The 13,782-nt window shown below is 35.1% G+C and overlaps 1 protein-coding gene across 9 annotated transcripts in view; it reads left to right on the top strand.

Moving 5' to 3' along the window:
* The window catches only part of LOC129527278 (protein FRG1-like), a 45,775-nt gene that overhangs the window by 5,387 nt on the left and 26,606 nt on the right, over nucleotides 1-13,782 (top strand). For all 9 annotated transcript variants that reach the window (XM_055364216.2, XM_063695485.1, XM_063695484.1 and 6 more), the window contains 4 exons: nucleotides 5,971-6,096; nucleotides 6,878-6,935; nucleotides 8,721-8,835; nucleotides 11,084-11,188. In XM_055364216.2, the coding sequence (XP_055220191.1) occupies nucleotides 6,027-6,096; nucleotides 6,878-6,935; nucleotides 8,721-8,835; nucleotides 11,084-11,188 (348 nt within the window). In that variant the 5' untranslated portion in view covers nucleotides 5,971-6,026. The remainder of the gene's footprint in view (nucleotides 1-5,970; nucleotides 6,097-6,877; nucleotides 6,936-8,720; nucleotides 8,836-11,083; nucleotides 11,189-13,782) is intronic.

The following is a 13,782-nucleotide window of genomic DNA, read 5'->3' as shown; positions in this document are numbered from 1 at the left end:
ATTTTAGATCATTAATGATCTTTTAGTACGGGGGTATTCAATCTTTTAGCTTCCTTGGGCCACAATGGAAGGAGAATTGTCTTGGGCCACAAATAGAATACACTAATGATAAGCTGATGAGCCAAAAAAAAAAAAAAAAAGCAAAAAGTCTCATAATGTGTCAAGAAAGTTTACGAATTTGTGTTGGGCTGCATTCAAAGCTGGCTTGGGCCACATGCAGCCCTCAGGTTGGACAAGCTTGTTTCAACATTACTTATTTTCTCTTTTTTTCATGTTTTATTTGATTTATTTTCAGTCTTTTTTTTTCCTCCCTTTAACTTATTTTCAGTTTACTTTGCTCTTGTTTTATTGCTTCTTAAGAAGGGAGTTAGATCTCCTCATTCCATGTTAGTTTTAGTTATAGTCAACACATTTTGTTTTCATTTTCATTCCATTCAAAATATCATCTAGTTTTCCTTGTGATTTTTCTTTTCATGGACACTTGAGTTATTTAAAAGTGTACTGTTTTTAATTTCTACTACATAGAGATATTATAGGTATGATATTGTTGCTGATTTCTAATTCACTTATAGTATAGTTGGAGAACATACTTTCTTAGTGAATTTCCATGTACACTAGAAAAGGATGTGTATTCTGCAGATGTTGGTTCAGGGTTTTTTTGTTTGTTTGTTTGTTTTTGAGATGAAGTCTCGCTCTGTTGCCCAGCAGGCTGGAGTGCAGTGGCGTGATCTTGGCTCACTGCAGCCTCCGCCTCCCAGGTTCAAGTGATTCTCCTGGCTCAGCCTCTGGAGGAACTGGAATTACAGGCACCTGCCACCATGCCTGGCTAATTTTTTTTTATATTTTTAATAGAGGCAGGATTTCACCACGTTGGCCAAGCTGGTCTCAAACTCCTGACCTCAGGGGATTCGCCCGCCTCGGCCTCCCAAAGTGCTGGGATTACGGGCATGAGCTGTGGCGCTTGGTAGTTCATTGTTTTTTAGATGTCAGTTATATCAACTGGTGGAGCTTGTGACTATGCACATCTTCTGGGTCCTTACTGATTTTTCACTCATCCTACAATGTATTGAGAGTTATGTTAAAATCTCCAGCTGTAATTCTAGATCTGTCTACTTGAGCAGTTTTTGCTTAAAGTATTTTGAAGCTGTCATGTGTACACATTTAGGATTGTTAAGTCTTCCTTATAAATTCAGTCTTTCATTTTTATAACATTTTAACCTTTATTTCTGTTAAATGTCTTGATGCCTAGTTAAATTATTTGACCACCCTTTTGCTCCTGTCAAGCCTGGGCCTTTGTTACTTTGTGCTTATTTATTAGGTTTTTGCCTGTAGACTTAGACAGTGACTCTTACTCTAGGAAAGTTTCATCCTCATGGGCCTCAGCCACATGTTCTAGGTATATTTGGTGAGTTCTCTCCACTCTGCTATGTCCCAAATTTGTGTGATCTCTGGCATCTCCAGTCAGCCCTCAGAAGTGCCAGCCACTCTGCATGGGCCTTGTGGAGCCTGCCTACTGTATGCACTCCCCCCAGCCCTTGGCCCCAGACCTGAAGAGAACTTTTGCATACTCTTTTGAGGCCTCACCTGTATGTTGTTCCCTCTTCTCCAGTACCTTATTCTATAAACTCCAAACATGTTAGCACTGGAAGACTCTCAGCTTAGTGACAGTGACATTGCCTCATTTTTGGAGGTCTCTACCTCTCTCTGTGTGGTCAAGAAACTGCCATTGGGCAGAAAACAGAAGTGTGTGTTAGATTTGCCTCCTGTGTTTTCCTGTTCTCAAATATCACAGTCCTGTTCTGCCTGTGTTCCAATCCCCAAAAACAGTTCTCTCAAATATTCTATCCAGTTTCAGTTTTCTCACTAGTCATGATGGGAGGGCAAGTCCATCTTGGCTGGAAGAGGAAGTCCTTCTGCATCTTTTTCTCTTTGTCCTTCCACCTTCTTTTGCATTGTGGATTTTCTAAACTCGCCGTAAAAATAAGCATGTGCCTATTTGTGAAGGGAAAGAAAAAAACCTTTTAATTTTTTAGAGCTGTTCTGTTGGTTCCTCACAAGGATCTGAAGGGATTGGTAAATAGGATGAAAGAAATTCTGTCTTTCACATGGAGAATACCATGTGTGACATTAATAAAAATGAGCATGTCTGTAAGCAAATAGTTTCACTGAGCTCTGCTAGATTCAGAAGCAACTGACTTACAACATCGTAGTTTGCAAAACACAGATTTGATTTATCCAGGAACTAAAGCTAAGTAAGCTATGGGTTAATAGAAGGTCTGTGAAGGGTACTTAGACTACAGTAAGATTTGGGAATAAAATTCCATTTCCAAATCTAAGATATATCATTCCTTTGTGCCAAGCACATAATGAAGGTAGAGATTTAAGGGGGCCCTTAGCACAGAAGCACTGGGTTAGTCAGAAGGTGAGGTGAGCTGTCTCACAGCCTTGATGCTAGAATGAGGGTGCCCTGGGAGTATCTTATCAGCCATGACACTGGTGCATCGGGCCATTTTTTTTTTTTTTTTTGAGACAGGCTCTTGCTTTGTTGCTCAGGCTGGAGTGCAGTGACATGATCATGGCTCAGTGCACCCTAGACCTTGTAGGCTCAAGCAATCCTCTCGCCTCAGACTCCCGAGTAGCTGGGACCACAGGCTTGTACCACCATACCCAGCTAATTTCTTAATTTTTTTGTAGAGATGGGGGTCTCCTTTTGTTGCCTAGGCTGACTTTGAACTCCTGGGCTTAAGTGATTCTTCTGCTTCCACCTCTCAAAGTGCTGGATTACAGGCATGCCAGACATATGGAAACATTCTCAACTATGTGAAAATATGTGAAAAGCTTTGTTATGCATTGTGAGACAACACAGCGGGAATATTTCACCATCTGCCTAAGGTTTAAAAGGAAACAACTTTAAGCATGTGTCTAAATAGCAAGTAATGTTTTAGAGCGGATTCTCTTAAATTCAGCTTGGGCGTCTGCAGCATATACACAGCTTGAGCTGTAACCTGACGTAGAGACAGGCAACTTCAGTGCCCACTGTTCTTAGGATCCACTGCTTTTTCACAGCTAAAACCCCCGAGTGGCACCGTTAAGTATTATGTTATGTTACTTTAGTCGTTAAACATATAAGCATACCTCCAAAGGTTGAATGTAGGCCACTTGCAGAAAGTAGGCAGAATGCTCACATTTAATTCTTGATGATACTGTGTTTAGCTTTCTTACTCTTTGAAATCTCATTGAGAAGAAATACTGGCATCTGCTCAAAGTAATTTCTTTTTCAGTTGACAATATTATAAGTAATGTTATTGTATCATTTTCCTACTTGGATAGAGGGTGAAAATTTTGAGGAGCTTCTCTGCCAGAAATTTCTCCTTCATTTGCAAAACATTAATGAGATATTATATTTAAATGATTTTATTTAATATTAAGTGTACTTGGTGAACGTGGCATAGAACATACAAAATAAAACTAATTTAAAATTATTAACTATTACGTTTATAAGAAAGACTTGCTAATCATAACACTGTTCATAATGATTCTGAATAAAGCATTATTTCCTTTACTGAAAACAATTGTAGCTATAACTCAATCACCTAAATTGTCATTAGTTTTATTGCTTTCTAATCGTCTTTAGCTGAAATTTTAATTTTGATTAATTTTCTTTTTCTCCATTGGTTTTGTGTGTGAGTGGAGGTAAAATATACAGAATACAGAATTTGCCAATTTTTCTATTTTTACGTGTACACTTCAGTGGCATTTAAATACATGCACCATTTTACCTTCCCACCAGCATTGCAGAGGGTTTCAGTTTCTCCACATCCTGCCCAACATTTGTTTTTCTGGTTTTCTTGGTTTCTGTTTTTTGTTTGTTTTGATAATAGCATTCTAATGGGTGTGAAGTGGCATTGCATTATGGTTTTGATTTATATTTGCCTAGTGACTAGTGATGTTGAGCGTCTTTGCGAGTGCTTATTGACCATTTGTATCTCATCTTTGGAGGAATGTCCGTGTATATCCTTTGCCCAGTTTTGAATTGTGGTATTTGTCTTTTTGGAATTTTCTATATAGTCTGGATATTAATTCCTTATAATGTATGTAGTTTACAAATATTGTCTCCATTCTCTGGGTTACCTTTTACTCTGTTGACAGTGGTTCTTGATGCACAAAAGTTTTTAATTCTGATGAAGTCCAGTTTGTCTGTGTTTTCTTTTGTTGCCTGTGCCTTTGATGTTCTATATAAGAAATCATTGCCAAATTCATTGTCGTGAAGCTTTTCCCATTTTCTTCTAAAAGTTTTCTAACTTTAGCTCTTACATTTAGGTCTTTGGTCTATGTTAAGTTACTTTTTGTATTTGGTGTTAGATAAGGGTCCAACTTCATTTTAGCTAAAATTTTATATATTTTAAAATTGATTATGAAAAGCATGAAATGTTTAGTTGAATAGAAAATTTTGTGCAGTGGAATTAACTGAATCTTTAAAACCTTTTTATTATGGAAATATGCAAACTAATCCATACACAGAAGAATATAATGAGTCCCCCATGTGCCCAGGCCCCAGCATTAATTATCAATATTTTGCCAATCTCGTTTCATTTCATAAACACTCCCACACACAATTTTTCCTAGAAAATTTTAAGTAAAATCACAGATATTACATCATTTTACCCATAAGCACATAAATGTACATTTCTTAACGTGGTATGTCTTTTTCTCATCACCTGTTTTGTTCTTTAGTTTTATATGTTATACTATGTCATTATCAGACCTTGTAAAATTAACAAGAATTCCTTAATGTGTCATATCCAGTTAATGACTGACTCATTTCTACTCTAGTTAAAGTACAATTTAGGAGAAGGTTTGAGGATATTTTTTAACGTTAAGGTATAAACTTTTATGACAACTGCTAAAATAATTGTTGCTAGAGTCTAACATTTCTATTGGCAAATTGGAAATTAGTATACATAGACATAGATTCTGCTCATTTTACTTTCAGTCTAAAATCGTAGTTAAGATCACTGGCCAGGCACAGTGGCTCACACCTGTAATCCTAGCACTTTGGGAGGCAGAGGCGGGTGGATCACGAGGTCAGGAGTTCAAGACCAGCCTGGCCAATGTGGTGAAACCCCGTCTCTACTAAAAATACAAAAAACAATTATTCGGGCATGGTGGCAAGCTCTTGTAACCCCAGCTACTCGGGAAGCTCAGGCAGAGAATTGTTTGAACCCAGGAGGCGGAGGTCGCAGTGAGCCAAGATCGTGTCACTGCACTCCAGCCTGGGTGACAGAGCGAGACTCCGTCTCAAAAAAAAAAAAAAAAAAGATTACTATGCTAGAAAGTCTTCCTGTAGAGGCATTTTTAATAAGCATTATGATAGGCATTGCCTCTGGAAAGCAGGCATGAATAGATGGCTGGGGTCTATCATGAGAGAGACCGTTCTCCATATATCACTTTGTACCTTCACATGTTGCCTTTTGTTTTGTTTTGGTCTTTTTTTGAGACAGGACCTTGCTCTGTCACTCAGGCTAGAGTGCAGTGGCGTGATCATAGCTCACTATAACCTTGAACTCCTGGGCTCAAGTGATCCTCTTTCTCAGCTCCCCGAGTAGCTGGGTTTACAGGCATGCACCCCCATGCCTGGCTGTATGTTGCTATTTTGTATGTTAAAAACCTAATCCTGACTGTGCTGGTAGTCACATGAATCTGTGCACATACATGCAAACAAGTACATGTAAAACTGGTGAAATCTGAATAAGCTTCATGGATTATATCAGTGTCAGTTTCCTGATTCTAACAATGTATGATACTTATGCAAGATGTCATCATTGAGACAAAGAGAGTAAAGGATATGTGAGATCTTCATATTATTTCTTACGACTGCAAAATAAAAAGTTTTTAAAACTAAGTTATAATAAAAAAGAACTCTGTGTCAAAACTAAAATATAAAGTAGAAATGTCAATTTTATTTTTTAGGAATCTGGTGGACAGTAACAAACTTTGGTGAAATTTCAGGAACCATAGCCATTGAAATGGATGAGGGAACCTATATACATGCACTCGACAATGGACTTTTTACCCTGGGAGCTCCACACAAAGAAGGTTTGTGTCTGGAAGGGAAGATCCTGCCACAAGTGTAGATTTTAGGACATTCATTCACTTAGGCCAAACTCTAACTAGTCTCAAACATTTTCCAAAGGAATGGAACCATTGCATTTGACTCTTCCATTTTTTTTTAATTCCTTAGTATTTACCAGCCATTGGCAAGTCCCTCTTTCTAATATAAGCATTTGAAAACATTCCGTGTAGTTCCAGAAGAGTATCTTTGGAAACCAAAAGAATATGAATAATTAAAATAGTAAGTGGAAGGAAAAAAGGAAACCTATATGAGTCAAACATGTTTGAATTACTTTTTTATTCAGACCTATTACCAAAACTAACCTGGGTGCATTTAACAATTTGAAGTTTCCTCATTTTCTTTAGCCCATTAGAGGAAGCACTAATGAGATACGAAGTAATTAGAAGATAAAAAGCAGTATCATTTGGTCAGCAAGGCCATCCATTGAATAAATGAAAGCATTTAGCTTTTTTAAATAAGTGCTTATTTATGACTGTATTTTAAAACATAAAGAGAAGCTGTCTCGAAAGTTATTAAATAAACATTATATCACCCTGTCTTACTCAGTGTATAAAATTAGCATTGTAGTTAAAAAAAGGTAAAATAGATCTTGATTCCAAAGATACAGTATTACAGTGACATCAGTATATCTGAATATTCTTACATTTAATTGCAGAAGAAAATAGCCACATTTTTAAAGCAAAATAATGTCTTTATATTTATAGCAAACGTCAAATTTATTTTCAAATGTTTTTTCTCCAATAGTTGATGAGGGCCCTAGTCCTCCAGAGCAGTTTACGGCTGTCAAATTATCTGATTCCAGGTGAGCCTATGTTGTAATATAATTAGTAACCAGTGATTTTAAAAATTTAATGTATTCATTAAAAATTTTAGTATCTGTCTTAAGCCCACGGTAATTTTGATATAAAAAATGAAATAGCTTTTTTGAGAAGTAGATTTTGTGATCTACTTTTAGTGGATTTCCTATCAATATATAATGCTAGGCTGGAAAAAAGATATGTAAGTTAAAAAATGAAGATTAATAATTTCACACACCAAATAAGATAGATTAAAAAATATATCAAATAGTACAAAACCTGGTTCACTGTTGGTATGATATTTAAACTCACTGTTTGGAAGTCTAAAGACAAACAGGAAGACTAAAAAAAGGAATATTGTTGAAACCAGCAGAGAATGTTACAGTATCATAATGACCAAAAGAATATTTTTACTCACTATTGTTACAGTCATTTTATAAATTAACCTTTTTTATTCTCACCTTGTGCAGAAGTATAGAATGATTCTTTGGGTAAAAGATACTGAAAGTGAATTTACATATTTTAGTAATTGGTTACATCAACATGATAATGATTTCTGTTATACAATCATTAATGTATAAAGGAGTAAAAGTCAATTCTGGCATCCGAGGAGATTCTTGGTAAGGTAAAAGAAATCATAATTTTAAAAAATCACGTTAAGATGATTATTTCTATTCTTTCTTTGAAAGACTGATAAGTAGGGTGAAAGACAAAGAATAAAAGCAAAGGAAGAAAAAATTCAATAGTTTTAAACTGCTTTACAATTATAAACAGAAAAGGATTATAAAGAAAATCAACTGACAAATGAGGAAAATATTTGCAACAATCTTAATAGGCAGTGAGTTCTTACTGTTCAAATGTATCTTGTATAGAATTCATAGCACTGAAGACCCCAGTAGAAAAACTGTGAACAATCAGATCTGAATAGAAAAATGGACAAGGGACATTACCAGATAATCTAAACAGTAAAAAAGAAAGGAAAAGAAAAACAATTGTTATTCTAGTTAACTACTAAAATGCAAATTAATAGGATACTGTTTTTTTCATATCAGGTTTTCGAGTATTTTTTTAGAGTCATAATGTTTTAAAAAAAATCCATGATACAAAACATACTCTGTTAATTTGAGGTAAGAATGTAAATGGAAGCAGCATTTTCTGGAAAACAGTTTGATGACATAATTTTAGTAATTTATTATTGAAGTTTATAACTAAAGAGGTATAATTGAAGAATGATGAATTTTGAAAATATTTGTTATGTAATATGTAAGGTACAATGTTTATATTAAAAAAGCAAAATATAAAACTAAATTTAAATCTGCAGTGTCCAATATGGCAACAACCAGTCACATGTAGCTTTTTTTTTTTTTTTTGAAGGCACATAGTCTCACTGTGTCACCCAGGCTGGAGGGCAGTGGTGTGATCATAGCTCACTATAACCTCAAATTTCTGAGCTCAAGCACTCCTCCTGCATCAGCCTCCCAAGTAGCTGGTATTACATGTGCACACCACCATGCCCAGCTAACTTTTTAAATTTTTTGTAGAGATGGGGTCTCACTATGTTGTGATCTTGAACTTCTTGCCTCAAGCAATTCTCCCATTGCCTTCCCAAAGCACAGAGATTACAGGAATGAGTCACCACTCAGCCACATGCATCTTTTGAACACTTGGAATATGTCCAGTCTGAAATTTTAGATATGTACACACCCACACACATACACATGTCCTGTTTTGATGCCCTATAATTAATTTTCTCTCAGTTTTTAACTTTTATCTATCTTATTAATGTACAGAATCACCCTGAAATCTGGCTATGGAAAATATCTTGGTATAAATTCAGATGAACTTGTTGTTGGGCATTCAGATGCAATTGGACCAAGAGAACAATGGGAACCAGTCTTTAAAAATGTAAGTGCTGTTATTGTTTATAAAAACTCCCTGTCAATTTAACAGAAAGTCTGTAACAGTCAATCATAACATATTTAAAAAGAAAAAGTAGGATGCAATAGTATAATACATTAAATAGGAATAAATCGGTAAGAACATAGAGCCTTAAAGAGGTCTCAAAATATAGTGCAACAAAAATAGCATTAGTACTTTTGCCCACAATTATTTCTGTATACCCTTAGTGCCTAGATATGGATCTCATTTCCATTGAAAAACCAGTCAATTTTAGGTCACAGAGTAGGAAAACAGAATAGTTCCTAAGTATCTTCTTTGTAGCAGAAATCATGGATGCTTTCAGAAACATTACAGACTGTAAGCGAACAGTGGAGCTAGCTAAGACCAAGTTGTGACAATTTGCATATAAAATATAAATAATAATAGTTCATTGAAGTAAATTATCTCTAAAAGACTTTCAGTTCATAAGCTTAAAATAGTGTATGAAAAGATGTAATATAAGAAAAAAGATAGTACACTAATTCTTAATTTTAGTAAGTAGTTGTAGTATATGGATGTTTTGTTAAATCTTTGTTGATACAGAATACATAATTTCCTTTTTCTGTGTGAGAAGTAAAGATTGAACAAAAATATGTGAGTGCTAAACTGTCTTTAAAAAGTAGATAACTATATCAAAAACAGTAAGGACCAGTGGGCACCACGCAGAACAAGCAAATAGAAGATAAGCTCAGCCTTTGAGTAGCAGCTTTGGTAGTATACAATAATGAACTGAAAATAGGAACTCAGCAGTGTTTTCTAAGATGACAGATTAAACAAACATCCCACCAGAAAGAGGTAATCACTTAGACTAATTTCGTCATCCCCTAGGATAAAATCTTAAGTCAGTGACTTGAAAAGTATTTTGACCCAATCCATTGAGAAATGGATTTTTACATTGCAGCCCAGCACACACATATGTATAACTGAAGCAAGAGTTGTACTTAACAATACTTACTTATCCATGTGTTATGCACTTTGACATTTCTTATTCTCTTTTACCCTTCCTCTGTGTGTCTGTGTGTTTTCCTTTCCCCCCCACCCACCCAATACCATTCAGGAAACATTACATTGATTTCATTATCTGCTAATGTGTTGCAACCCCTTTGAGATGATCCTACTAGTTACGATGAGATGCTTCTAATAAAAGTTACACCAGTAGAAAATGCCAATATTTCATAAGGCCAGGATGATGACTTAGATAGTACTAATAATACAACACTTTAGGAAAGTTCATTTCATTTTATTTTTAGGAAGGACACTGAGTTTCAAAAATTTAAATTTAAATGAAAGAGGGTCTTAAAATTCTCTTGCAAAAAGGACTCAGCTGAATAATCTGTGACACAGGTTTAAATCGCCTTGGACCCCACCACCATGTTCCAGGGCTCACCCGGAGCCATCCAGATGAGAGACCACCCAGCCCTTGTGACTTGACTAAGAAATTAAATCGATGTTATCAGCACGTTTTTAACTGGATGTGATATAAGTTTAACATATTTTGTAATCATTGTATTTATAAATATTTTGTCTAAATGTTATGGTATTCCAAGTTTTCCAAAAGAATCAACCAAATACAAGTTATAAATAAACGTTATATTTGTTACGGGAGTTAAGCTAACCAAATTTATAACCCAGATTTAGATACACAAGAAAATCAGTTTTTAAAGTTTTGTTTAATAGAAAGCAGTGTAATACATCAAACATTAAACAACTAAAAATGTATATGAATATTTATTTTCACCCACGAAAGTCCCTCAGACATTGATTCTTAAATTAAAAACACCAAAGGCATTGTATATACCTTTTCATGTTTTCTAATTGTGAAGAAAATAAATTTTACTTAAAATGCTAATATTTGAATAAAGTATGCATTCATAATTATGTTCTCCTCTTTAAAGTTAATTTTTCAAACAGAACTAAATCAGTTTTATCTTCAGTAGGTCTTTTAGAAAGGAAGCAATCCTACCTCATCTAATTAGAATAGTCCTACTAGGAAGATACGCTACAAATGTTTATTGTGGTAATCTCTGAATAGTAAAATGAAAGGTGATTTTGGTTTCCTTTTCTATATGTTCTTGTATTATATTTTTCAGGTTTTTCTCTAAGTTCTTTTCTGTGATTTTTAAATCAGGGAGGAAAAATTAATTCAGTGTAAACACTTAATGTTTCTTCTACAAGAAGAATCCTCATGGCTATTTTGTTATTTTGTTTCACTTAGGGGAAAATGGCTTTGTTGGCCTCAAATAGCTGCTTTATTAGATGCAGTGAAGCAGGGGACATAGAAGCAAAAAGTAAAACAGCAGGAGAAGAAGAAATGATCAAGGTAATGATGACATTTTATACAGATGACTGCATTCACACATGCGATGTGACTGTATCTCTTTAAAATGTTAAGTCATCATTTACAGTCACTTTAAAGATTTGTTAATGGCTTTTTATAATGTGGTGTTTCAAATAGAGTCATTTTTAATTATAAATCCCATAGTTGATGGCTTGTTTATACAATGTGGTAGAGAAATCAGTGCATCTAGGAGCTACCTTGCCATTATCTCCATGGATTAGTATCTTTTTCTGGTAGTTCCACATGCTCTTTTTAAGCTTTCATTTTCTTGTTTTCTTGCTTGTACTTTAAAATCTAATTTTTAAAATAGATAATGTGTACACGTAGTCCAACATTTTTAAATAAAAGCATATGAAGATGAAGACATATGCCTGCCATGCATCTTACTCACCTGTCTCCCACCTCCTTTTCCTCTTTCCCTTTGTTTTTTTTATAGCCTCCTAAAATTTCTTTATAGACATATGAATATATTTATAATTTTCAACTGTTTTACACTAAAGGCAGCCTCCTCTATAGTCTTCTTGACTTTGATTTTTTTTCCTTAAAATTGTATCTTGGAGAGTTTTCTACTATTAGTTTGAATGTAGAAAGTTTTCTCTTTTTCTTGCTTTTCTTCTCTTTCTCTCTCTCTCTTTTTTAACAGCCACATAATATTCCATTTTAGGGATGTACCTTTATTTAGTCTGTTGTAGATGGAAATTTAGGCTGTTTCCAGTCTTTTGCTCTTATAAACAGTGCTGCAGTACATAATATTGAATATGCATCAATTTGTAGATGTGCGGGTGGACTTGAAGATAAATTTCCAGAAGCAGAATTACCAGGTCGGGGTATACACGTTTGTATTTATGTAATGCTTGAGCTTCTGTGATGATAATCACTCTATGAAACATAAAAAATCATAGCAGAACTTCTGGGGCCTTAGCCCTTACATTTTAAAAATATTTTTATTAATAGTACCCATCTTCTTTGCATTATGAGAAACATGAATCACATAAAACATGATTTTATTTTATTTTTAAAATTTGTGTGCATCACTAAGCTGGAAATAAAAGTTCCTTATTCCAGGCTAAATTCCCTCATCCATAGTCAGACGCATTAGCTATTGCACCAGTAGACTGTGGCCTCCCTAATCCTACTCTTTGTTTTACATCATTGTAAAAGTTATAGAGACATCTTCATTTCAAGGTGAAATTCTAAATAATACTGTTAATATAACCTAGATTAATCAGGCAGTTAACTGGAATGTGATGAAAACATTTAAGGCTTAATTTTTTAGACTTACGAAAGCCACTGATCTTTAATGATAAACATATACCAGGATGTGTCTAAAGAATAACTCTCCCCTTCTTGACACATGGCTTTTCTGTGTCTTGGCATTCCATCGCAGTACTGAGCATCCTGAACCTTGCTTTGTTTGTCTCTGTTGGGAATCACAAGTTGCATCCAGTCTGACCCAGGTTTGCTCTGTAAGGCATTGTGGGGGCCAGAGTGGAAGGCTCTAAGAGAGGGGGCAAATGCCTTTTCTAAAATGCCCTTCATTCTTATAATTAGAGCATAAAAATTAATGTTAACATTTTTCTCTACTACCAGTGTAATTTAAAAGCATCTATCAATTCTCTGTACATGCTTCATGTTAGATTTCCGGTCATATGTTTGATTTTCTTTTTAGAATAGTCTTGATTTCAGATAATTTCAAATCTAAAGCTCAAACAATTTCAATCTAAAATGTAGCTTTTTCTTACAGTTAGAGAAGTGAAATGTTATATTTTTTCGTTGCATGCATCCGGCACATGCGCTGTAGTCTTGAATTTCCATAATGCTCCTGTGAGGTGGATGTGAGCTCAGCCTTACAGACAGGAAGACAGCCTCTGACCCTCCTTACATCCTCGTGGTTTTTGTCAGTCAGTTCATGGAAATCACAGTGATTTCAAGGTGTGGTAAGACAGGACGTGTGCCCAGGCCCAGCTGACTCCAGAGGCCACTCTCAGTATTTCATAGCACATTGCTTCTCAGGAAACAGGTCATTGAGGAAATGCAGATGGGTTTGTGATTACATTTAATTTTATTTATTTATATTTTATTGTATTATGTGTAAATTGTTTTTCATCTGGATATCATCACAAAAGTGTTATTGAAGGCAACAATTACAAGTATATGTGCAGTGCTTTGCACTTATACAAAGATACAAAGATACTTACACAAAGATTGCGTTTTTCACAATTTAAAGCAATTTTCAGATGAAATACAAAGTTTTCTGGGTCTCTTTGGTTAGTCAAGTACTTGGAAGCTCTGAACAGTGATTATTTAGGACTCTTTTCATACCATTTAATTGCAGGCTCTCCTAATCTCTGTCAACCCTTCACCTTTATGACCTTGCCTTATCTACCAGAACACAGATCCCTCTTACTAAAGGTAGCATTGTGTTACAGGCCCTAGCAGGGAATGTTTTCAGGTCTGGGACCCCTCTAATCAAAACTGTCACAAAGATGTCATTGGCACAAACACGTTATTTGTCATCACTTTCTAAGCAGCCCTGGAACTGGACTCTGGCCACAGAGATCATTTAGGAGACATGA

This window comes from Gorilla gorilla, chromosome 12 (genome assembly GCF_029281585.2).
Source record: "Gorilla gorilla gorilla isolate KB3781 chromosome 12, NHGRI_mGorGor1-v2.1_pri, whole genome shotgun sequence".
In the NCBI taxonomy this organism is placed as follows: domain Eukaryota; kingdom Metazoa; phylum Chordata; class Mammalia; order Primates; family Hominidae; genus Gorilla; species Gorilla gorilla.
The sequence above is the reverse complement of the archived record's forward strand: the minus strand, read 5'-3'. Positions and strand labels throughout refer to the sequence as shown.